This window comes from Musca domestica, unplaced genomic scaffold (assembly GCF_030504385.1).
Source record: "Musca domestica strain aabys unplaced genomic scaffold, Musca_domestica.polishedcontigs.V.1.1 58, whole genome shotgun sequence".
NCBI classification, from domain to species: Eukaryota; Metazoa; Arthropoda; class Insecta; order Diptera; family Muscidae; genus Musca; species Musca domestica.
The window spans coordinates 4,361,007-4,385,576 of record NW_026712360.1 but is presented as its reverse complement, the minus strand read 5'-3'; the positions used below and the strand labels follow the sequence as shown (position 1 = coordinate 4,385,576).

General features: G+C 33.5%; 1 protein-coding gene across 4 annotated transcripts in view; it reads left to right on the top strand.

Moving 5' to 3' along the window:
- Positions 1-11,596, top strand: part of LOC101899557 (transient-receptor-potential-like protein) — a 57,449-nt gene extending 45,853 nt beyond the window's left edge. For all 4 annotated transcript variants that reach the window (XM_059128885.1, XM_059128883.1, XM_059128886.1 and 1 more), the window contains 10 exons: positions 893-1,073; positions 1,130-1,321; positions 1,386-1,620; positions 6,872-7,145; positions 7,210-7,602; positions 7,780-7,975; positions 8,250-8,414; positions 8,496-8,715; positions 10,381-10,732; positions 10,790-11,596. In XM_059128885.1, the coding sequence (XP_058984868.1) occupies positions 893-1,073; positions 1,130-1,321; positions 1,386-1,620; positions 6,872-7,145; positions 7,210-7,602; positions 7,780-7,975; positions 8,250-8,414; positions 8,496-8,715; positions 10,381-10,732; positions 10,790-11,456 (2,875 nt within the window). In that variant the 3' untranslated portion in view covers positions 11,457-11,596. The remainder of the gene's footprint in view (positions 1-892; positions 1,074-1,129; positions 1,322-1,385; positions 1,621-6,871; positions 7,146-7,209; positions 7,603-7,779; positions 7,976-8,249; positions 8,415-8,495; positions 8,716-10,380; positions 10,733-10,789) is intronic.
- The last annotated feature ends 12,974 nt before the right edge of the window (positions 11,597-24,570 follow it).

The window sequence follows — 24,570 nt, the reverse complement described above, 5'->3', positions numbered from 1 at the left end:
TTGAAAAATTTTGTTTAAAAAATTCACGTTTCGTGCCTTGGAGGTCCCTGAAAATTTTTGCTTAAAAAATCCACGTTTGTAGCTTGGCAGGTCCTTGAAAAATTTTGTTTAAAAACTCCAAGTTTATGGCTTGAGAGATCCTTGAAAAATTTTGTTTAAAAAATCCACGTTTATGGCTTGGGAGGTCCTTGAAAATGTTGCTTAACAAATCCACGTTTATGGCATGGGATGTCCTAGAAAAATTTTGTTTAAAAAAATCCACGTTTATGGCTTGAGTCCTTTAAAAATATTTAAAAAATCCACGAATGTCCTTGAAAAAAAAAATAAAAAATACACTCTTTTTAATTTAGAAATATATTTAAAAAATCCACGTATATAGCTTAGAAGGACCTTAATTAAATATATTTAGAAAATCTACGTTCATAGCCTAGAATGTCCTTGAATATATTTAAAAAATCCACGCTTATAGCTTAGAAGGTACTTGAAAAAAAAATTAAAAAGAAGCTACATTAGGTCTTTGAAAAATTAAATTTTAAAATCCAAGCTTACAGCTTAGAAGGTCCTTGAAAAAATATATAAAACTCGCTTATAGCTCAGGATGTCCTTGAAAATTTTCATTTATAATTCATGTTTGTAGAGGTCCTTGAAAAATTTGTTCAAAAGATCCATGTTTTCCTTTCGAAGGGGTCCTTGAGAGAATATTATAAATAAATCCACATTTGAATCTCTGTAGGTCCTCCAGAAGATTTTTTAAATAATCATGTTTGGCCTCGGAAGGTCCCTGAAAAACTATTGTCCTGGTCCTTAAAAATATGATTAGAAATCCAAGATTTTTCCTACAAATATCTTTTTTCTAATCCCATATTTTTTTTAAATTTTTCCTGATTTCCAGATGTGGTTGTGACGAATGTGTCCGCATGTCCATCGAAGATTCGCTGCGCCATTCCTTGTCTCGTGTGAATATTTATCGTGCCCTTTCCAGTCCATCGCTGATCTGTTTGACCTCCCATGATCCCATTATAACATCATTTCAGCTATCCTGGGATCTAAGGAATTTATCGATTACTGAACAGGTAAGACCCACAAAAAAGATAATAAATCCAGAAAAATATTAAAAATTTGTGTCCAGGAATCCAAATCGGAATATGTGGAGCTGCGTCGCCAATGTCAACAGTTTGCCGTTGATCTACTCGATCAAACTCGTACCTCCAATGAACTGGCCATAATTTTGAACTATGATCCGGATATGTCAACATATCAGCCAGGTGATCGCATGTCCTTGTCGCGTCTGACCCAGGCGGTGTATTATAAGCAGAAAAAGGTGGGTTTGGTGTAGAGAGAAAATTTAGAAAAAAATTATAAATTTTTGGATTTATTCCCTCCAGTTCGTGGCCCATTCCAACATCCAACAATTGCTCTCGGCCATTTGGTATGAAGGCCTACCCGGCTTCCGCCGCAAATCTCTGTTGGAGAAAATGATTTGCATTGCCCAGGTGGCCGTGTTGTTTCCCATCTATTGTATGATCTACATGGTGGCGCCCAATTGCAAGACCGGTGTGCTAATGCGTAAACCTTTCATGAAGTTTCTCATTCATGCCTCGTCGTATCTCTTCTTCTTGTGTAAGTAGAACCGTCACAAAGATTTTTTTTACGAGATCTTTGTTTGTCAGACCAAACAAAATCGTGAGCATAATTGAATAGCATTCAGGAGCTTTAAAGGAGAAATGGAAAAGCTGGTAAATGACAGCCACATTTTCAATTTTCAAGTTTTTGGTTCATTCGCTCACTCATTTATCACAGAGAGAATTATTAATAGAGCAATGTTTAGAGAGGGGAATATAGGAGGAGAGGGGGGAGGAAGACATATACTCAAACTAAATGAAAACATATTTACTTGTACCCCATATCCTTTGGGGAGCTTCCTTGTACTCTCTCCTCCCCGGAAAATCCACTTCCTCCTCATTATGTTTGCCATGAGGAATAGTTGAGGTTCGGCTAGCTGTGTTGGGGTTGAGAGGCAGAGGTCTTTATGTTTTTCTATTTGTTTAAATGACATGATGACTCTACTGGTTCTCAACAACTGTGAATGGGGGGTGGGTTGAGGGACGGAAACCCGGAATAGAAGATGATGCTGTCTTAAAACCATTTGTGGACATTATCTAATCTCATAAACCGACGACAGCATCACTCCATGTAATACAACCACAATGATGATAACTGAGTGGTGGGAACAGTGGGCGGAAAGAACAAAACACAAGAAAAGAATTTAAAAACAAGGACTCCGGAGAGGAATTTTACTGCTGAGATGAAGGCAAATTAGGGCTGGACCGGAAAAAGGTTGTGAGACAATATAAGTTCATGATCATCACCCCTGAGAACCATTAGGACCCTTATCTATGAAACAGTGGGCGATCAGAAGCTGTTCACGTTTATGGTTTGGGAGGTCCTTGAAAAATTTGTTAAGAAAATCCACGTTTATAGCTTGGGAGGTCTTCGGAAAATTTGTTTGAAAAAAAGATCCTTGAATATTTTATTTGAAAAATCCGGGATTGTAGCTTGGGAGGTCTTCGGAAAATTTGTTTAAAAAATCCCCGTTTGTTGCTTGGGAGATCCTTAAAAAATTAATTTTGGATGTCCTTAAAAAATTCTTTTTAAAAATGCACGTTTGTAGCTGGCAGGTCCTTGAAAAGTCTGTTTAAGAAAACCACGTTTGTAGCTCTGAATATCCTTGTAAAGTACGTTTAAAAAATCCTCTTTTGTTGCTTGGAGAGAAGAATTTAAAAACCAAGAAGGGCTCCGGAGAAGAATTTTTCTGCTGAGATGAAGACAATTTAGGGCTGGTCGAGAAGAAAAGTTGCGAGACAATAAAAGTTCATGATCATCATCCCTGAGAACCATTAGGACCCTTATCTATGTAACAGTGGTCGATCAGAAGCTTTCCACGTTTATGGCTTGGAAGGTCATTGAAAAATTTGTTAAGAAAATCCACGTTTGTAGCTTGGGAGGTCTTCGGAAAATTTGTTTAAAAAATCCCCATCTCTTCCAAGTAAGATCCTTGAAAAATTAGTTTTGGCGGTCCTTGAAAAATTTGTTTAAAAATTCACGTTTGTAGCTGGCAGGTCCTTGAAAAGTTTTTTTTTAAGAAAACCACGTTTGTAGCTCTGAATATCCTTCGAAAGTGCGTTTAAAAAATCCTCGTTTGCAGCTTGAAGGGAAGAATTTAATAACAGAGAAGAATTTAAAACCAAGGACTCCGGAGAGGAATTTTTCCGTTGACATAAAGGCAAATTAGGGCTGGACAAGAAAAAATGTTGTGAAACTAAGTTCAGGATCATCATCCATGCTCAGAAGACTTATCTCTGAAATAATGGCCGGTCAGGACCAATATCTCTGAGGCAATGACCCCCCAGAAGGATTCAGTGGGGGATACAATTGTTATCCTTGCACTTTATCCACTGTTTGGAAAAATCTGACGCTTCGGCCATAATGATAATGGAAGCATACTAAGCGTATTTTATTCTTTTGTTTTTATATCAACACTCTTTCATTCTCTATCTCTCTCTCTCGCTCGCTCACTCACACACACACACATACATACACCCCCACATAAATGTAGATATTCTTACATTTAAATGACAACCACTAAGCCATCACATAAGACTAACATTTAATACTGCCACCGCAATGTTGACCACATGACAAACCACACACACACACTAATACAACATACACACCTACGCACACATATATAGATGCCACCACATAACCACACCAACACCATCAAATCATAGACTATTACTATTCTACTTAAGGCATATTCGTGCCAGAGTTTGTTGTTGGTGGCCAAGTGTTTGTGTGTGTGTAGGGATGCGTGAAACATAGAATGTCCTTGTACTTGACCAAAACGGATATCATGTTATTTTCCCACGCACACACACAGGGACATACATATACATAGAACAGGATTTACTATTTAATAATAATCTAGCAAAGACAATGGCGACCACAACTTTATATGGGAATTAATCTACAGTTCCAAAGACAAATGGGTACTTCCAAGGAGTCCAACGAACCACAGGGAACATCAGATGCTGTAGAATGTTTATTTTTTATTTTTGAAATTCAAGAGCATGAAAAGAAAAAAATGAGTAATCGATAGTGTAGTAAAAAAAATTGTTTAAGGACCAAATGCGGTTTTTAGAAAAATATTTTTTCAAGGACCAAACGTGGATTTTTTCAAAGACCAGACGTGGATTTTTCAAGGACAAAACGTGGATTTTTTCAAGGACCAAATGTGGATTTTTTCAAGGACCAAATGCGGATTTTAGAGAAATGTTTTTTCAAGGACCAAACGTGGATTTTTTCATGGACCAAACGTGGATTTTTAAAAAAATATATTTTTAAGGACGAAATGTGGATTTTTTCAAGGACCAAATGTGGATTTTAGAAAAATATTTTTTCAAGGACCAAATGTGGATTTTATCAAAGATCAAAAATTATTTTTCAAGGACCAAATGTGGATTTTAGAAAAATATTTTTTCAAGGACCAAACGTGGATTTTTTCAAGGACCAAAATGTGGATTTTATAGAAAATATTTTTCAAGGACCAAATGTGGATTTTAGAAAAATATTTTTTAAAGGACCAAACGTGGAAGTTTTCAAGGACCAAACGTGGATTTTAAAAAAATATATTTTCAAGGACGAAATGTGGATTTTTTCAAGGACCAAAGGTGGATTTTAGGAAAATATTTTTTCAAAAGGACCAAACGTGGATTTTATAAAAATATTTTTTAAGGATCAAACTTGGGTCTTATAAAAAATATTTTTCAAGGATCAAAAGTGGGTCTTATAAAAATATTTTTCAAGGACCAAGCGTGGATTTTGTAAAAATATTTTTTCAAGGGCCAAACGTGGATTTTGTAAAAAATATTTTTTTTAAGGACCAAACGTGGATTTTAGAAAAATATTTTTTTCAAGGACCAAACGTGGATTTTAGAAAAATATTTTTTCAAAAGGACCAAACGTGGATTTTAGAAAAATATTTTTTCAAAAGGACCAAACGTGAATTTTGTAAAAATATTCTTTCAAAGGACCAAAAGTGGTTTTTTGGAAAATATTTTAAAGGACCAAAAGTGGTTTTTTGGAAAATATTTTAAAGGGCCAAAGGTGGATTTTATAAAAAAAATATTTTTTTAAGGCTCAACCTGGATTTTATAAAAAAATATTTTTTAAGGACCAAACGTGGATTTTGTAAAAATAGTTTTTCAAGGGCCAAACGTGATTTTTTTTTTTTTTGATTTTGTAAAAATATTTTTTTAATATTAAACGAGGACAATTTTAGTTCTCAAGGCTGCTCAGAACTATTATCCCTGACATAAGGGGGTCAGATCTGTTATCTTGGAGATAGTGGCTGGTCAGAACCATTATCTGGGAGATACTAGCTCGTCAGAACCATTATCTCGGAGATAACGGCTGGCCAGGATTTCTATATTTAAAAAGTAGTGCAATTGAGGACCATTATCTCGCAGATGTTGGCTTGTCAGGAGCATTATGGCTGAAATAAAGGCTGACCAGGACTATATTTCAGAGTTACTAGCCGGTCAGGAATATTATCTCGAAGATAATGGCTGGTCAGAACAGATATAATGACCGGTCAGGACAACTATCTCTTATATAATGGCAGAACAGGACAATTATCTTGGAGTTAATGGCCAGTCAGGATAATTATCTCTTAGATAATTTTTAGCCCGGACAATTATCTCGGAGATAATGGCAAGTCAGGACAATTATCTTTGAGTCATTGGCCAGTCAGGACATTATTTCTTAGATAATGGCCAGTCACGATCATCATCTCCAACATAATGGCTGGTCAGGAAGACTATCTCGAAGATAATGGTTGATTAGGACAATTACAGGCCGGTCAGTACCATTTTCTCAGAAATAATGGTTGATTCAGAAATAATTGCTGGTCAGGACCATTATCACGGAAAAAATGGCTGGTCGGGACCATTATCTCAGCTGTCAGGACTATTATGTCTTCGATAATGGTATGACAGGACTATTCTCTCTGAGATCATTATCTGGGAGAATTTTGCCATCCCAAACATTTATCTATGTGATGAGGGCCAGTCACCTCCATTATCTCCGAGAAGTTTCTCGATGAGCTCCATTTTGCCTTTTAGAGAATAGCTGATCCGACCTATAATCTCTTCGTAGAACGAGAACTTCTTTAGGTCCATTCTTTAAATTAAGGTTCGGATAGCTATTTTTTCTGTAATTAAAAGAAGGGATTAAGTTTTCCCAAATATTAGGCCTAGTTGGAAACGTTTTACCCTGAGTTGACCTCTTCTCAGGGTCAGTTTGTTACTAGATAAGATCCTGTCGCTGGTCTTTTTTTATATTTTAAGATCCAATTGAAATCTTTTCTCTGACATTATAAGGGATAGCAATGAAAGTTTTCTCTAAAAAAAACCTCTCCAATAAAATTTAGGACTTCATCTCTGAGAAAAAATACCTTAGAGATAGTGTTTTCATTGAGACATTTCATTTCTCTCTCAGAGAGTTGGCGGTCAGGTAATTTTTCTCATTAAATTGTTCACCAACTCTGCTTGTCATTTCACTTAGTTTAAGAGTTCTTAATATGTGTGGCATAGTCTCCATTTGTCCGTAGCTCTTCCTCTCTTCCCCTCTCTCCAAAAAAGTATCTTCTCCATTTCTCTCTTTCTCGCTCTGATTGCCATTTAATATCTGTGATTCTCAACCAAGTCACATAATTTGTTATTTTTTTTTCGTTTTTCTCTTCTCGTTCACCATTATTTCCTGCCATTGTCCTGCTGCTGCTTCTGGTGCTGCTGCATTTGACATTCAACAGTTATCCTTATTCTGGTCTCCCAGCGTGCCGATGAAGATGTGATACGCATACTGGGCAGTGACCGGATGAAACAGCAGCTGCTCGAGGAGAAAATGCGTCAACGGGGACGGGGTCCAACAAAACTGGAGCTACTGGTGGTGCTGTATGTCTTTGGATTTATGTGGGAAGAGGTCCAGGAAATCTTCAATGTGGGCATGAAATGTTACCTGAGGAATATGTGGAATTTCATAGATTTCCTGAGGAACAGTCTGTACATCAGTGTGATGTGTATGAGGTAGGCAAGGGGGGAAAGAGGTTTTGATTTTTTTTAATTAAATTTACTTTTCTCCAATTTCTAGGACCTTTGCCTATATCCAACAATCCCGTGAGATTTCCAAGGACCCTAAAATGGCCTTTGTCCCACGCGAGCAGTGGGATGATTTTGATCCCCAGCTGATTGCAGAGGGTTTGTTTGCCGCCGCCAATGTTTTTTCTGCCCTGAAGTTGGTCCACATGTTCTCGATTAATCCCCACCTGGGTCCCCTGCAAATCTCCCTGGGCCGCATGGTCATTGATATTGTAAAATTCTTCTTCATCTACTCCTTGGTTTTGTTCGCCTTTGCCTGTGGCCTAAATCAGTTGCTGTGGTATTTTGCTGACTTGGAGAAAAGCAAATGTTATGTTCTACCCAATGGAGAGGCGGACTGGGCGGGCCACTCGGATTCCTGCATGAAATGGCGTAGATTTGGCAAGTAAGTACATATTTGGGTCATGACTAAGGGAATTTCTGGAAAATAGTTCCACTTTGTAAAACATCCTGTGAAAGGCTTTGGACTCCACTGCCAATGACAGTTTTAAGGACACAAGGAAATTGATGATTTGACAACAACAAATGTTTGTTTTTCTTTTTTTGCTTCCTTTTTCTGCAGCTTGTTCGAATCTTCGCAATCATTGTTTTGGGCCAGTTTCGGCATGGTTGGCCTCGAGGACTTCGAGTTAACTGGCATTAAATCCTACACACGTTTCTGGGGTCTGCTCATGTTCGGTTCGTACAGTGTCATCAATGTGATTGTCTTGTTGAATCTGCTAATAGCCATGATGTCCAATTCCTATGCCATGATTGATGTAAGTTCCAAACTGCCCCCCCTCCCCTCTCTCCCTTAAAAAAAACACAAACATACTTCGAATGTTAAGGGCCAAACAGAAATCTCTTTGCAATGCCACCGACAAACAACAAGTGAAAGCAATCTCCAAGGATATCTCAGCCATCGATTTTGAAATTTGGGCACGTGTATTTCAGGGGGATTCTTGGCATTTAACATTGTTATGACTTCCGTTTGTGTGTCTGTATTGTGTTGACTAAGTATGCGGTTGTTTTCCTTGTTAACAATGTTTTCAGGAACATTCCGATACCGAATGGAAATTTGCACGTACCAAACTCTGGATGAGCTATTTCGAAGACAGCCCCACGCTGCCGCCACCCTTCAACATTCTGCCCTCCGTTAAGTGGCTCATTAGGCTGTTTAGGAAATCAAGCAAAGAGATTGATCGCAAACGCAGCAAGGTAGGTGGCTATCAATTTTTACATAACATTAAGGGGGGCGGAGGAGAGTGTTGTTATTAATCCATTTCTGTTGTATCGTAGAAACGTCATGCCAAGGAACAGGACAATGCCTATGAGAACATCATGCGTTCTCTGGTCTGGCGTTATGTGGCCGCCCAACATCGTAAGTTCGAGGATAATCCCGTTACGGAGGACGACATCAACGAGGTGAAGAGTGAAATTTCCACAATGCGTTATGAGATGTTGGACATCTTTGAGAGCAGCGGCATGGATGTAACATCGGCAGCGAAGAAGGAGAAACGTAAGTAATAAAACCAAAAATATTTCGGAGATAATGCCAGGGCAGGACCATAATCTTTAAGACAAGGGAGAGGCAGGATCATTTTCTGGGATATAATGGCAAGGCAGGACCAATATCTTTGAGATAATGGCCATTCAGAAGATTATCTCGGAGATAATGGCCGGTCAGAATGATTATCTCGGAGATAATGGTCGGTCAGGATGATTATTTGGGGGATAGTTGCCGGTCAGGACGATTATCTCGAAGATAATGACCTGACAGGCATATTATCCCGGAGATAATGGCCGGCCAGGACCATTATCTTGGAGGTAATGACCGGTCAGAATAATTTTCTCGGAGATAATGGCCGCTAAGGATGATTGTCTTGAAAATAATGACCAGTCAGGACGATTATCTCGCTAATAAAGGATGGTTAGAACCATTATCTCGGAGAAAATGGTCAGTCAGGAACATTATCTCAAAGATAATGACCTGTCAGACATATTATCCCGGAGATAATGGCCGGTCAGGACCATTATCTCGGAGATAATGGCCGGTCAGGACCATTATCTCGGAGATAATGGCCGGTCAGGACCATTATCTCGGAGATAATGGCCGGTCAGGAATATTATCTCGGAGATAATGGCCGGTGAAGATGATTATCTTGAAGATAATGGCCGGTCAGGACGATTATCTCGGAGATAATAGCCTGTCAGGACGATTATCTCGGAGATAATAGCCTGTCAGAACGATTATCTCGAAGATAATGGCCTGTCAAGAAGATTGCCTCGAAGATAATGCCCTGTCAGGATTATTTTATCGGAGATAATGACCGGTCAGTTTGGTTATCTCAGAAATAATGGAAGGTCTAGACTATTATCTCGGAGATAATGGCCGGTCAGGACCATTATTTCGGAGATTTTGGCCCGTCAGGACGACTATCTCGAAGAAAAGATATGTCAGGACAATTATCTCGTGGATAATGGCAGGTTAGGAGGATTATCTCGAAGATAATGACTTGTCAGGAATATTATCTCGGAGATAATGGCCGGTGAGGACCATTATCTCGGAGATAATGGCCGGTAAGGATGATTATCTCGAAGATAATGACCGGTCAGGACGATTATCTCGCCAATAATGGATGGTCAGGACCATTATCTAGGAGATTATGGCCCGCCAGGACGATTACCTCGAAGATAATGACCTGTCAGGATTTTTATTTCGGAGATAATGGCCGGACAGGTTGGTTATCTCGGAAATAATGGAAGGTCTGGAAGATTGTCTCGGAGATAATGACCGGTTACGATGATTATCTCGAAGATAATGGACGGTCAGGACAATTATCTCGGAGATAATAGCCTGTCAGGACGATTATCTCGACGATAATGACCTGTCAGGTTGGTTATCTCGGAGATAATGGACAGTCAGGAAGATTGCCTCGTAGATAATCGGGTCAATTATCTTGGTGATAAAGGCCGGTCAGGACTATTATCTCAGAGGTAACTGCCGCTCAGAATCATTATCATTAAGGTAATGGCCGGTGAGGATCAGTATCTGGGAGATAAGGGCCGGTCGGAACCATTATCTCTGAGCTAAGGTCCTGTATTCTTGTCCTTATCTTCCTTATGCAAATATCCTTCCTCCATAAGCCATTAAATTAATGGGAAAAACTCTTTATTTTCCTAGCCTGTCGTGCCAAGAAGACCAAAGTCTGGGAACGGCGCCTTATGAAGGGCTTCCAATTGGGTCCCGTGGAAAATGTCAACGATGAGAAGGCAATAATAAGGAATAATGGCAACGTGAACGGAGCCGGTGATATGAATGAAATCAAGATCGAAAAGGAGGCGTCTCGGCCACTCAATGAAACGCCGAAACAGAAATTCCAAAGAGTAGCAAGGCAGGTGGCAGCCCAGTCGACGGCTCACAAATGGACGGTGGTGATACAGGGCACGCTGAAGAACTCACAAATTGGACGCTCCAATCAGGATTCGGCGAAGAATTTGCAACAGCTTAACAAGGCCATTGAGGAAGCTAAGAAGTACGTCAAATTGAGAGGACCTTTGGAGAGATTTTTTAAATGTTTATTTTCTTTCAGGTTAATACTCCACACCCCCGACCATGTCTCGGGTCGTGACTCCCCCATTGCCGTGGAGTTTGAAGATGAAAAAGCCGAAACCCTCTTGGAGTTATTGAATCAAATTAGCGAGGAATTGTCCAGCGAGTCAAGCTCCGGCAACCGCCCAAATGTGGAAGAGGTGAAAAAGAAGTTCCTCCAATATCAAAAGACCCCACCCGGTACAGAAGCCAAGTCAAATTTGAAGGATAGCCAGCCATCGGCTCGAACAAAATCCCCAGCCAGCAAAACGGTGACAACAAGATCTCAAACAGCACCAGAAATACAGAGGAACAAAAATTTGGCGCCCAACCAGGGGCCACCGGTTAGTCACAAATCTAGAAAACCTGAAAATGTGGCAGCAGGCTCTTCTCAAAAATCCAAGAAAATTGAAGAATTGACATTGTCGGCTGGCAAATTATCCTCCATGAAGAAGGCAGCACCCCCTGCCCCCGGAGGTGCCAAACCCCAAGATGGATCCAGCAGAACTCCGTTCTCGGTGGAATTGAATAGGCCAGGTCATCGCCATGGCTATGACAATAGAACCCTGATTTCAACGGCCAATATGGATTTCAATGTTGTGGATTTGGATGATTATGACAACGGCATGACGGATGATATCTCCCAAATTAGTGGAGAGTATCAGTAGAAGGATGGAATTTCGAGGGAGCCAAAAGACGTTAGAAGTAGTGCATAGTTTTGAATTGGGCGAATTTTTTGCGAATCATTCTTATGAAATGTGCCTTAAATGATTTTAAGAAAAATAAAAAATATATTTTGGAAAAGTTAGTTACAAATGAAATCATTGTGATAATATTGAAATTTTATAAAAATAAAATAAAGACGAAGAAGAAGAGAAAATAGTGGAAATTGTGGTGAATTAAAAAAAGAGATAATTTTTTATTTGGGGTAGTTCGAAGATGAAGACGAAAATGAGTGAATTTTTGTTGTTATTGGAAAGTCCTGTGAAAAATATTAAAAAAAAAAATAGATCCACGGTTATTGTTCCATCTTTGGTCCCTTAATTTTCTAAAATCATGCATGGGTCAAAAGGTCCTTGAAAAAATATTTTACAGTAAGCCACAATTATTAGTCCTTAAAAAATGTGTTGAAGAATTCGCGGTTATTGATCTGAAGGTCTTTAAAATATTTAAAATGAAAAATCTGAAGGTTCTTGAAAACATTAAACAAAATCTAAAAACCCATAAAATATTTCAAAATAAAAAATCTGAAGGTCCTTAAAAATATTTTAAAAAAATGTGAAGGCCCTCAAAAAAATTACAAAAAAAATCTAAGTGTCCTTAAAAATTTTATAACGAAAATCTGAAGGTCCTTGAAAAAATATTTTACAAAAAATTCATGATTTTTTACCTTAAAAAAATATATTGAAGAACTCACGGTTATTGATCTGAAGGTCCTTAAAATATTTAAAATGAAAAATCTGGAGGTTCTTAAAAATATTAAAAAAAATCTGAAAGCCCATAAAAATATTTCAAAATATAAAATCGGAAGGTCCTTAAAAAGATTAAAAAAAAATGTGAAGGCCCTAAAAAAAAATTACAAAAAAAAAAATCTAAATGTCCTTAAAAATTTTAAAACAAAAATCTGAATGTCTTTAAAAACATTTTTTATGAATCCTCGATTATTGATTAAAAAAATTATATATCCTCGCTTATTGATCCTTGAATAAATTTTTTTATAAATCTCGATTATTGGTCCCTAAAAAATTATTTTTTTATTGATCCTTGACTTTATTATAAATCCACGATTATTGGTCTTTAATTTTTTAATTAATTAACGATTACTGGTCCTTCATTTTTTTATAAATCCACGATTTTTGACCCTTGAATTCTTTTTTATAAATCAACTTCATTTTTTTATAAATCCACGAGTTTTGGTCCTTAAAAACAATATTTTCTTATAAATCTACGATTATTGGTCATTGAGAAAATATATTTTATAAATTCTTGATTATTGATCCTTGAGTTTTTTTTAAATCAACGATTATTGGTCCTTGATAAAATATATTTCATAAATCCACAATTTTCGGTCCTTGAAAAGTATATGTATTTTTTAAATCCACGATTATTGGTCCTTGAAAGAATATTTTTATAAATTATTGGTCCTTAAAAAGATTATTGGTCCTTAAAAAGTACTTTTCTTTTAATCCACGATTGGCCATTGAAGAAGTATTTTTCTAAAAATCCACGATTTTTTATCTCTAAAAATATTTTTTATAAATATACGATTTTTGGTGCTTGATTTTCTTTTGAATAATTTTTTGGTCTTTGAAAAAAATATTTTTTGGTCCTTGGAAAAATTATTTTTAAATATTCACGATTATTGGTCCTTGGAAAAAAAATTTAAAAAAAAATCCCCGATTATTGGGTCTTGGAAAAAAATATTTAAAAAAATCCACCATTATTGCTCTGACAGTCCTTGGAAAAAATATTTTAAAATTCCACTATTATTGGTCCCTGAAAAAAGTATTTGAAAAAATAACACTATTTTTGGTCTAAAAGTCCTTGGACAAATATTTGAAATATCCACAATTACTGGTCTGAAAATCCTTGGAAATAATATTTGAAAAACTCACGATTGCTGGTCTGAAAGTCCTCTAAAAAATATTTAAACTATCTGAAAGTCCTTGCGGAGACTATTTAAAAGATCTAATATTTTTGGTCTAAAATTCCTTGGAAAATTATTCAAAAAATCCACGATTATTAGCCTGAAAGTCCTTGGATAAAATTTTTAAAAATTCACAAATATTGGTCTGAAAGTCCTTGGGAGGAATAAAAACATCCTTGTAAATAATATTTAATAATTCTACGATTATTGGTCTGAAAGTCCTTAAAAATATTACAAAAATCCACTATCCACTCTTCAAGAAAATCCTTAAAAATCACTGATAGGTCCTTCGAAAAATATCCCTAAAAAATCAACTGTTATTGGTATAAAGGTCCTTCAAAAAATACTTGTCGAAATTAACGCTAAGTGGTCTTAAGGTTCCTTAAAAATCCAATATTATTGATCTGAATGTCCTTAAAGGTCCGAAGGTCCTTCAAGAAAACTTCCTTTAAAAATCCACGAATATTCATCTAAAGGTCCTTGAAAAATTGTCCATGAACAACCACGACTATGGACCTAAAAGTGCTTCAAAAAATATTCCTTGAAAATTAACTATTATTGGTATGAAGGTCCTTAAAAAAATACTCTTCCGAAATCCGCACTGGGTGGGCTTAAGGTGCTTCCTTAAAAATCCAATATTATTGACATGAATTCTCCTCGAAAAAAAAAATCCTTTAAAAATCCAGGATTATTGGTCAGAAGCCCCTTTAAAAATCCACGATTATTCATCTAAAGGTTCTTGGAAAAATAAACATCCACGATCATTGACCTGATAGTGTATCAAAAAATTGCTTAAAAGTCCTTGATTATTGGTCTGAAAATCCTTCAAAAAATAATCCTTAAAGCCACCAATTTTTGGCCCGAATGTCTTTCGAAAACTATTACTAAAAACTCAAGATTATTTGTCTGAGGGTATTTCATCATTTGTCGTTATATCCCAAGTTTATTGATCTGAAGGCCCTTTAAAAATACACGGAAATTGACCTTAAAGTCCTTCAAAAAGATTCATTAAAATTCACGATTTATGGTCTGAAGATTCTTGAAAAAAATTCCCTTCAAAATCTACTTTTGTTGGCCTAGCGGTCCATCCATAAATATTTCCTTAAAATTTAAAATTATTGGTCTTAAGGACCTTTAAAGGCTATTCCTTTAAAATCCAAAATTTTTGATCTGAAGGTCCCTCAAAAAATATTCCTCAGAAATGTACCATTTGAGGTCTAAAAATCTTTTAAAAAATATATACAATTCTATTTTTCACCTTTCCTTGGAAAAGCCCAGCCCGAATCCATTCCTTTTTATCAAGGATATTAAGCCTTCAATCTCTTCCCCTTCAATCTCATAGGAATTCTTCTCTTCTTCTCATCCCGCATTTAAATTTAAAAATGTATTTAAATCCTTTTTTATGTCCTGTGAATCTCCTGTGGATTATTTCTTTAATTTTGGGAATCTTACGACACAATCCAAGCCAAAATAACAATGAATGTTGTCATAAACATTTCGGCCAATAATCCAAACAGTCATCACAACGCTTTTCTGCAACATTCTAGCCAATTTTGGTGATGGCTGTAAATAGTCGTCTCTGTGGATCGGTTTTTTTGTGCAAATCTCTTAGATTTGGCAATGGAAGTACGGCAGACAGACAGTTATTTAAAAGAAGTCAGCTCCATTTCACATATCCGTTTCATGGCTGCCTCCCTCAACTCTCCCCACTCTCCTCTGTGACCAAATAAACTCATATCCTTTTTCTGTGTTGCTTACAATCCTTATGTCGTAGACAATCTTGTGTAAACATATCCTGTTTCCGTTGCGCCATCAGTGATAAGTGAAAATCGAATAAAATGCCAAGGAAAGGATCACAACGGCTCGTTTATTTGTGTCTGTGTGTCTGATTTTTTGTTGTTTTACAATTCTTTCTTTTGTTTCGTAGATATCCGCTTGTTTATGGCGGAAAATAATGTCTAAATAAATTTTGGCAAGCTGATAGTGAAATCAACACCCTGATGAGGGTGTGGGGAGAGGCATGGTGAGGGACAGAAATGTCGTAAACAAGCAAAACCCCCACCGTTGAAAGTAAGAGTGAGTTATTTCATTGTAAAAGGATATTACAGTTTAAATTGTCGATCCTTATTTTATTCGTATTGACATTTTGCTCATTTGGGGCTTTTTGTTTTTTTGTTTATGATTTGGATGTTGTTGCAGCAGGGGGTGGGGAGGGGAGATGTTATTGTATGATCCTTAGAGAGAAAAAGGGATAAGGTAAATGTTGTTAAATGGGAAAATAAACTCATAGCAGTGTTCTTTGTCAAGGCGAAGCTGAAGTCCATATTATTTGCAAAAAGATCCAATAAATACCTCTCTCTCTTAATAAGTTTTCTGGTAGGGATCGGTCAGGACAATTAAAGTTTTTCAGCATCAATATATAGCAGATCAAAACTTTTTTTGTTGGAAAAGTTTCCTCAAGGACTTAGAGATAACTCTAAGACAAGGAGCATATGGCTAGAGATCAGGATTTTTATTTCTTAGAAAATTTAATTTTTTGATTTTTATTTCTGAGAAATTTTACTTTACGCAGAAAAAGGCGAGTGGGTAAAATCATCACAAATATAAAGGACTTCATCATTGTCGACGAGTAGTTCTAACTCTGGATCAGAAATGTTCCTTTAAAAATATTCCTTAATATTCTCGGAAGATTTTTGAAAAATTTTGTTTCAAGACCACAGCTACTTGAGCGGTAATTCTTGAAATAATATTTTCAAAGGAACTACGGATATTTTTTCGAAAAATATAAAGTTTTTGGGTATCCTTGAAAAAATATCTTTTAAAATTCAGTATTACTGTCTGAAGGTCCTTCAAACGATATTTATAAAAAATCCTGGGAATATCCATGAAAAAAATCCTTCAAGGACCTGCGAATAGTCCAACGAAAAATATTCATAAAAACCTAATGTTTTTGGGGTAGTTGAAATAATATCCTTAAGCATCCTTAATATTGCTGTCTTGTGGTCCTTCAACAAATTTTTTATACAAATTCTCCGATGGTTTTTAAAAAATATTCTTCAAAAAAATTATTTAAAAATATATATATACCATCCAGGATATGTCCCCTAAATATATCCTTTAAAATCCACAGTTATTCATCTGAAGGTCCTTTAGAATATATTTTTTAAAATTTCACCATTATTACTACCAAGAAGCTTTAAGAAATGCTCTTTGAGTTTTCAGTCTTTTCGGTCGGAATGACCTTTGAAACTATTTCTAAAAAATTTCAATACTATTTATTTAAATATCCTTTAAAAAATTTTTTTTTTAATGTAAGAATAATTGGTCAGATTGTATTCAACCAAATATTTGCGAATAATCTTGGGTTATTGGTCTGAATGTCCTTCAAAATTATTTTTTATAAAATGGTTAAATTCGGTCCAAAGACGATTTAAAAATATTTTTAAGGTCCTTTAAAAAAATATTCTAAAGGACATTTAAAAATATTTTTATTGATATTGGACTGTAGGTCCTTTAAAAATCATGGAATTTTTTGGTTGGAGTGTCCTTCAGAAAATATCCTCAAAAAATCGACGATTATTGGTTGGAAGGTCCCTCAGAAAATATTCTTTAAAACATCGAAAATAATTGGTTGGAAGGTCCTTCAGAAAATATTCTTTAAAACATCGAAAATAATTGGTGGGAGGGTTCTTCAGAAAACATTCTTTAAAAATCCACGATAATTGACTGGAAGTTCTTTCGGAAACGAGTAATTTCAAGGTCGTTCAGCAAAAAGTCTTAAAAATCAACCATCGATTTGAAGGACCTTCAAAACATATTCTTTAAAAATCTACGGTAATTGGTCGGAAGTTACTTTAAAAAAAATATATTTTTTTTTAATCCGTGATTTTTGGTCAGAAGGTCCTTATTTCTTAAAAATCCTCAATTTTTCAGAAAGAATATTTCATAAAATTCTAGGAATATTTTTTTTAAATCCATGATTTTTTGTCAAAAGGTCCATAAGAAAAAAATGTCTACAAATTTTGTTTAAAAATCCTTTCACACATTATTGAGAAATTCTTTGTTACTTGTCTAAAGATCCTTTTAAAAATATCCTTTACAAGTCCAGGATTATTGACCTTGAATTGAATCTGTTGAATTGTTTAAAAATTCCTTTGAAGTTCCTTCAGAAAATATTCTTTAAAAAAGTTTGGGCCCAAATCCCTTGAACAATATTCCCAGAAAATCCTGAATTGTAGGTCTGCTGCTCCTTTCAGAAAAACTCCCAAAATCGTTAAATATTGATGAGAAGGCCATTAAGCTTTTAGATCCAAAAACTTGTGTGTGAAAAATCTTAAAAAAAACCCCTTAGAATGATTAATTGGTCTGAAAGTGCCTCAAAGATATTGGACAAGATTTTTCGAAGGTCGTTAAGAAATTCTTTTAAAAATTTACAAAATTTGGTCCAAAATTCCAACTTTGGCCGAAAACTCCAAATTTGGTCCACATTTCAAAAAAATCCCCAATTTGAGGTCTGCTGGTCTTTCCAGAAATTCTTAATTTTTGGTTTCGAAAGACCTTTACAAATTTGGCTTTTACACACAAATTTTATGTCTGAAAAATCCTTCAAAAATATCCTTATAAGGATTTACAGGTCTGAAATTGCCTCAAAAATGTTTGTGAAAAATTCACTATGCATTGTCCGAAGGTCCTAAAATATAAAAAATATTTTACAGCAGTTCACGATCGTTGATTCTCAGATTCTTCAAAAAATTATTTAGAATTTTCATTAAAGTCCCTTCAGGAAATATCCTTTAAAAAATTTAAAAATTTGGTCCAAAATTTCATGAACATTATTCTTAAAAAAAATCTACTAATGTATATCATCCAGAAATATTAATTTTTGCTCCGAATGTCCTTTATTAATATGTTTTTTGATTCAAATTTTTAGTCTGTAAAATCCTTCAAAAAAATATACTCCAAAAGGACTTTAAGTTCTTCTTTCTTAGAAATTGAAATTTGATAATTTTGTTGACTTATTGATATATACTTTTATATTATCTTTTTGTTTATTTTTGTTAAATTCATTTTATTTTCCATTCCATTAATCTCATATCTTTAATGATTTTTGGGTACGATTACATGCTGTCTGCATTTGAATATTGCTTCGTGGGTGTTTTAACAAGTTTTGCAATAAATGTAATGCAACACATACACCAGTCTTTGTTCGGCGTTGCTGGCCAAGTGTGGGTGTGTCGGTGTGTGTGTATGGCTTATTGTAAATTTCAATTTTCAATAAAATGTCGGACTGACCCAAAAAATATAACTTTTAATATTGGAAATATATGGACAATAGGTGGGGTCGAAACGGAGGAGAAAAAATTTATAAGATTACAAAAAGAAAAGAAAATATTAATTTATAAATATTTAATTTAAAGTATCGGGTATTAGAAATAATAGGTGTATAAATAATAATAATAAAATAATAATAATTTTATTATAAATATATATAATTTTGAGTATTGCCGGAAATATGGGGGTAGAATTTCCTTGATAAAAAATATGACAAAAAATAAATTTTTTAGTATTGTAAAAATATATTATATTAAAAATCCAATATTTTTAATTTAAATGTTCCTTCAAAAATATTTTTTTTTATTATTGGTCCGAATGTTTTCATCCAAATATTTGCAAGAAATACCGGATTATTGGTCTGAATGCCCTTTAAAATTATTTTTATAAAGCGATTATATTTTAAACGTTCTTTAACAAATATTCTAGAGGTCCTTTAAAAATATTTCTATTAAAATTGGTCTGAAGGTCCTTCAAGAAACATGAATTATTTGTCGGAGTGTCCTTTAGAAAATATTCTTAAAAAATGGACGATTATTGACAGGGCTGTCGTCCAGAAAATCTTCCTTAAAAAATTTGCGATTATTGGTCAAAAGGTTTTCTGAAAATATTCTTTAAAAATACAAGATTATTGGCTGGAAGATCTTTCAGGAAATATTCTGAAAAAATTAATAATTGATATGAACTCTCTTCAGAAAATATTTTTAAAAAATGGACGATTATTGACAGGTAGGTCATCCAGAAACTGCTGCTTAAAAAAATTTACGATTATAGGTCAAATGGTCCTTCTGAAAATATTTGTGAAAAATACGCGATTATTGGCTGACAGGTTCTTCAAAAAATATTTTTGGAAAAAGAACTACAATTCGCTGAAAGGTCCTCCAAAATTAATAAAATTATGATTATTGATCAAAAGGTCCTTCTAAAAATATTCTTAAAAAATACACAATTATTGGCTGGAATGTCTTTCAGAAAATATGTTTAAAAAATCCACAAATGATCTGAACGTCCTTCAAAAAATATTACAAAAAAAAAAAATTGAAAATTGATCTGAAGGTCCATTAAACCATATTCTTTAAAAATCCATGACTAATATGTGGAAAGTCCTCAAAAGAATATTTTTTTAATCCATGATTTTTGGTCAGGAAATAATTTGTCTGAAAATATTTTTAAATATCTCGATTTTTGGTCTGAAGTAGCTTCAAAGAATATTTTGTATAAATCCATCGTGAACCTTCGCAGATTTTAATAAATATTTTGAAGGACCCTCATACCAAAAATCAAGGATTTAAAAAAAAAATATTTTCAGATTCATCAACCCAATTATTATGTGAAGGACCTTCTGATCATTATTATTAATCTGAGAATACATTTTTTAAATCCTTGATTTTTGGTAGGAAGGTCCTTCAGAAAATAATTCTTAAAAATCTTAAAAAATAATTTTTTTTTTAATTTCAATGTCTATTAAAATTCCTTGAAAAAACCTTAGACTATCCTTGACAATCATTAATAATAATAATAATAATAATAATAATAATAATAATAATAATAATAATAATAATAATAATAATAATAATAATAATAATAATAATAATAATAATAATAATAATGATAATAATAATAATAATAATAATAATAATAATAATAATAATAATAATAATAATAATAATAATAATAATAATAATAATAATAATAAAATAATAATAATAATAAAAGTAATAATAATAATAATAATAATAATAATAATATAATAATAATAATAATAATAATAATAATAATAATAATAATAAATAATAATAATAATAAAAGTAATAATAATAATAATAATAATAATAATAATAATAATAATAATAATAATAATAATAATAATAATAATAATAATAATAATAATAATAATAATAATAATAATAATAATAATAATAATAATAATAATATAATAATAATAATAATAATAATAATAATAATAATAATAATATAATAATAATAATAATAATAATAATAATATAATAATAATAATAATAATAATAATAATAATAATAATAATAATAATAATAATAATAATAACAATAATAGTAATAATAATAATAATTCAAGATATATTTTTTAAAAATCCACTATTATTAGTCGGAAGGTCCTGTAAAGAATATTTTTTTAAATCCATGATTTTTGATCTGAACATATAGTTTTATAAATCCTCGATTTTTGGTCTGAAGGTCCTTCAAAGAATATTTTTTATAAATCCACGATTGTTGGACAGAAGGTCCTTCAGAAAATAATTGGGTTGATTAATCTGAGAATATTTTGTTTAAAATCCTTGATTTTTGGCATGATGGCTCTTCAGAAAATATTTCTTAAAAATCTGCGAAGGTTCATGATCATTAGTTTCAAGGTCCTTTAAGAAATATTCTTTAAAAATCCGTAATTAATCCGTCTGAATGTCCTTTAAATAAAATTCTTTAAAAATAGTTAGGAATTCGATTTGAAAAGAAATTCATTTTTTGTAATGAATTTTCAAAATAATTCCAATTTTCCATAACACCCCAATGTCTGTAACAAATCCCCCACATAGCCATGTGATATGTCCATTGACCTCTTGATATACAACATATCCTTTGCTGTTAGTGGTTATATTCTACTCTCTCTCACAATTTACTGAAAAGTAACTTTTCCATTCCACATTTTATTTCAAAGAATGTGAGGTAACAACCAAAAAAAAAAAAAAAAAAAAAAAAAACCCGATATTGAATAGCATCATGAATTGTCGATAATATTTGTTTGTTATGAAATTTATTGATATTGATGGATATAAAAGGATGGCTAACAAACACACGCATACGTACATGCATTCTAGCCATGGGGTTAAGCCAAATAACAGTTTTTGGTAAATATGATTATAGAATCATTTATATGCTCTCATTGGATCGACGATATGTGTATAAGTGTGTTGTAAACACACACACACACACACGTTCATGTTGTTGTGAATAAATAAAAATATATAAAAATGAAATTTTATTAAATGAAAATGGATGAGGATGTGTAATCTTTGATCAGATAATGGCGATTGAAACAGGATATTAGGGTTGAAGACATGCAATTGGGAGATGGGAATATGAATGTAAAAACAAAAGATATTTATAGACGTAATTGTAGGATAGGTATGAACACTAAAATTACTCTGATGGGCCTTGTTTTTGATTCTACTAATATTTGTCCAAAGGACCTTCATAACATGTTGCTTAAAAATCGAAAATTTTTTGTTCAAAATATCCTTTAAACACGGTTTCTTAAAAATCCATGCTCTGCAGACCCTTCTCAAAAAAATATAAATCAAAATAAAATATAATATAAAAATATTACTGATCAAAGGTCCTTCAAAAAAAAAAAAAAAGATTTATTTAAAAAGTCCACGAGAATTGGTTCGAAGGTCCTTCTAATTTCTTTTTAGAAATCCACAATTTATCACCTCAAAATAATTTCTTTAAAAGTCCTATTAAATTCCACGTATATTGATCTGATGGCCCTGCAAGAATATACCTTGAAAATCCAATATTTTTATTTCGAAGGTCCTTACTAAAAATATTCTTTAGAAGTTTTCGAATTTGACCAACAGGGGACTTAAAAACCTGGTTTCTTAAACCTTGATTTATATGACTACTGATCGATTTATCTCCCGATAAGTATAATTATTTTTCAGCTAAGGGTCAGGATAACAATCTCTGTGACAAGATCCTCTCGGGACTATTGCTTCTAACTCTTCCGGAGACAAAAACCAGTTATTCTGAACCACCGACTTTGTCAGGCCCAAAATACAGAGCCATAGATCAAGGTAAGTTGAATTTAATATTTCACACTACAGAACCTATTCCAAATCAATGAAAAACGGGAACATTGTTAGTTAGTAATTTTTTGTAAATTTGTATTTTATATATCCACCACCCAGCCCTCTCTCTTCCAAAGAGATTTCTCTTCCGTTTCTGTCAATGTACCTGATATCTCTGCATCTTATTTGGGTAAGCAATTCATATTAAAGAAATGGTAGTCAAAAATGAGCTATCCGACATGTATAGAAATTCAATACTTTTTATGACCTTAAACATCTGCCAAAAATTTATATTTTTCGGACAGCACCTCAGGACTATTTAAATTAAATTTCGTGGGATTATGAAGATTTAGTCCTAAGTTTGGGGGCTAGGTTTGGAAAATCGATTTTAATGTTAGTAGAAAAAATATAAATCCAATGCAAATGGATGTCATTATCGGGCGATTTTTTATTAAGTCATGTTCGCTCTAGCGCTTTACAAAAATTTGTATTTTTTCTTTAGAACCCCAACACTGACCACTCCAATTTTGGAAGCGATATCTCAAATGGTTTATGTTTTATGGGTATATTTAACATTTTCCTTCTGAGGGCGTTTGCACACTCCACTAATGTTTTGGGGTTTTTTTCAGAGAAAACGCCTCCAGATTCCAATTGTTGCAGCTACGCTCCAGGGTCCTATAGGACCTTAGGAAAATTTATATTTTTTGAAATGTATCTCAGCATAGTCCCAGTCAATTTTCGGAAAGATATCCTGAATAGTTTCCGAATTTCGCTGGCTGGAAAGTCATTAAAATAAAATCATTTTAATGTGTATGGATTTATTTTTGAAAAATGAAGATGTATTATTTTATTTTTTTTCCATAAGGGAAACCCCAAGAGCCTCTAAAAAATTTCTAATTTTTGGGAGATACCTCAGCAGAGCTTCAGCCAATTTTCGTGAAAATATCTTTCTTGGGTCACGAAGTTTTGCCGATAGACGCATTCATCTATATATGGTTATAAAATTATTTTCAATTAAAAAATTTCTCTCTTCCAAAGAGATTTCTCTTCCGTTTCTGTCAATGTACCTGATATCTCTGCATCTTATTTGGGTAAGCAATTCATATTAAAGAAATGGTAGTCAAAAATGAGCTATCCGACATGTATAGAAATTCAATACTTTTTATGACCTTAAACATCTGCCAAAAATTTATATTTTTCGGACAGCACCTCAGGACTATTTAAATTAAATTTCGTGGGATTATGAAGATTTAGTCCTAAGTTTGGGGGCTAGGTTTGGAAAATCGATTTTAATGTTAGTAGAAAAAATATAAATCCAATGCAAATGGATGTCATTATCGGGCGATTTTTTATTAAGTCATGTTCGCTCTAGCGCTTTACAAAAATTTGTATTTTTTCTTTAGAACCCCAACACTGACCACTCCAATTTTGGAAGCGATATCTCAAATGGTTTATGTTTTATGGGTATATTTAACATTTTCCTTCTGAGGGCGTTTGCACACTCCACTAATGTTTTGGGGTTTTTTTCAGAGAAAACGCCTCCAGATTCCAATTGTTGCAGCTACGCTCCAGGGTCCTATAGGACCTTAGGAAAATTTATATTTTTTGAAATGTATCTCAGCATAGTCCCAGCCAAATGGTTTATGTGTTATAGGTATATTTTGTATTTTTCTTCTGGAGACATTTAGCCAGACAGGTTGTGGGGTTTTCAGAAAAAATGCCTCCAGATTCCAATTGTTGCAGCTACGCTCCAGGGTCCTATGGGATCTTAGGAAAATTTTTATTTTTTGAAATGTATCTCAGCATAGTCCCAGTCAATTTTCGGGAAGATATCTCCATTAATTGCCGAATTTTGCTGGCTGGAAAATCATTCAAAGAAAATCATTTTAATGCGCAAGGATTTATTTTGGAAAAATGAAGATGTATTATTTTATTTTTTTTTCCATAAAGGAAACCCCTAGGGCCTCGAGAAAATTTCTAA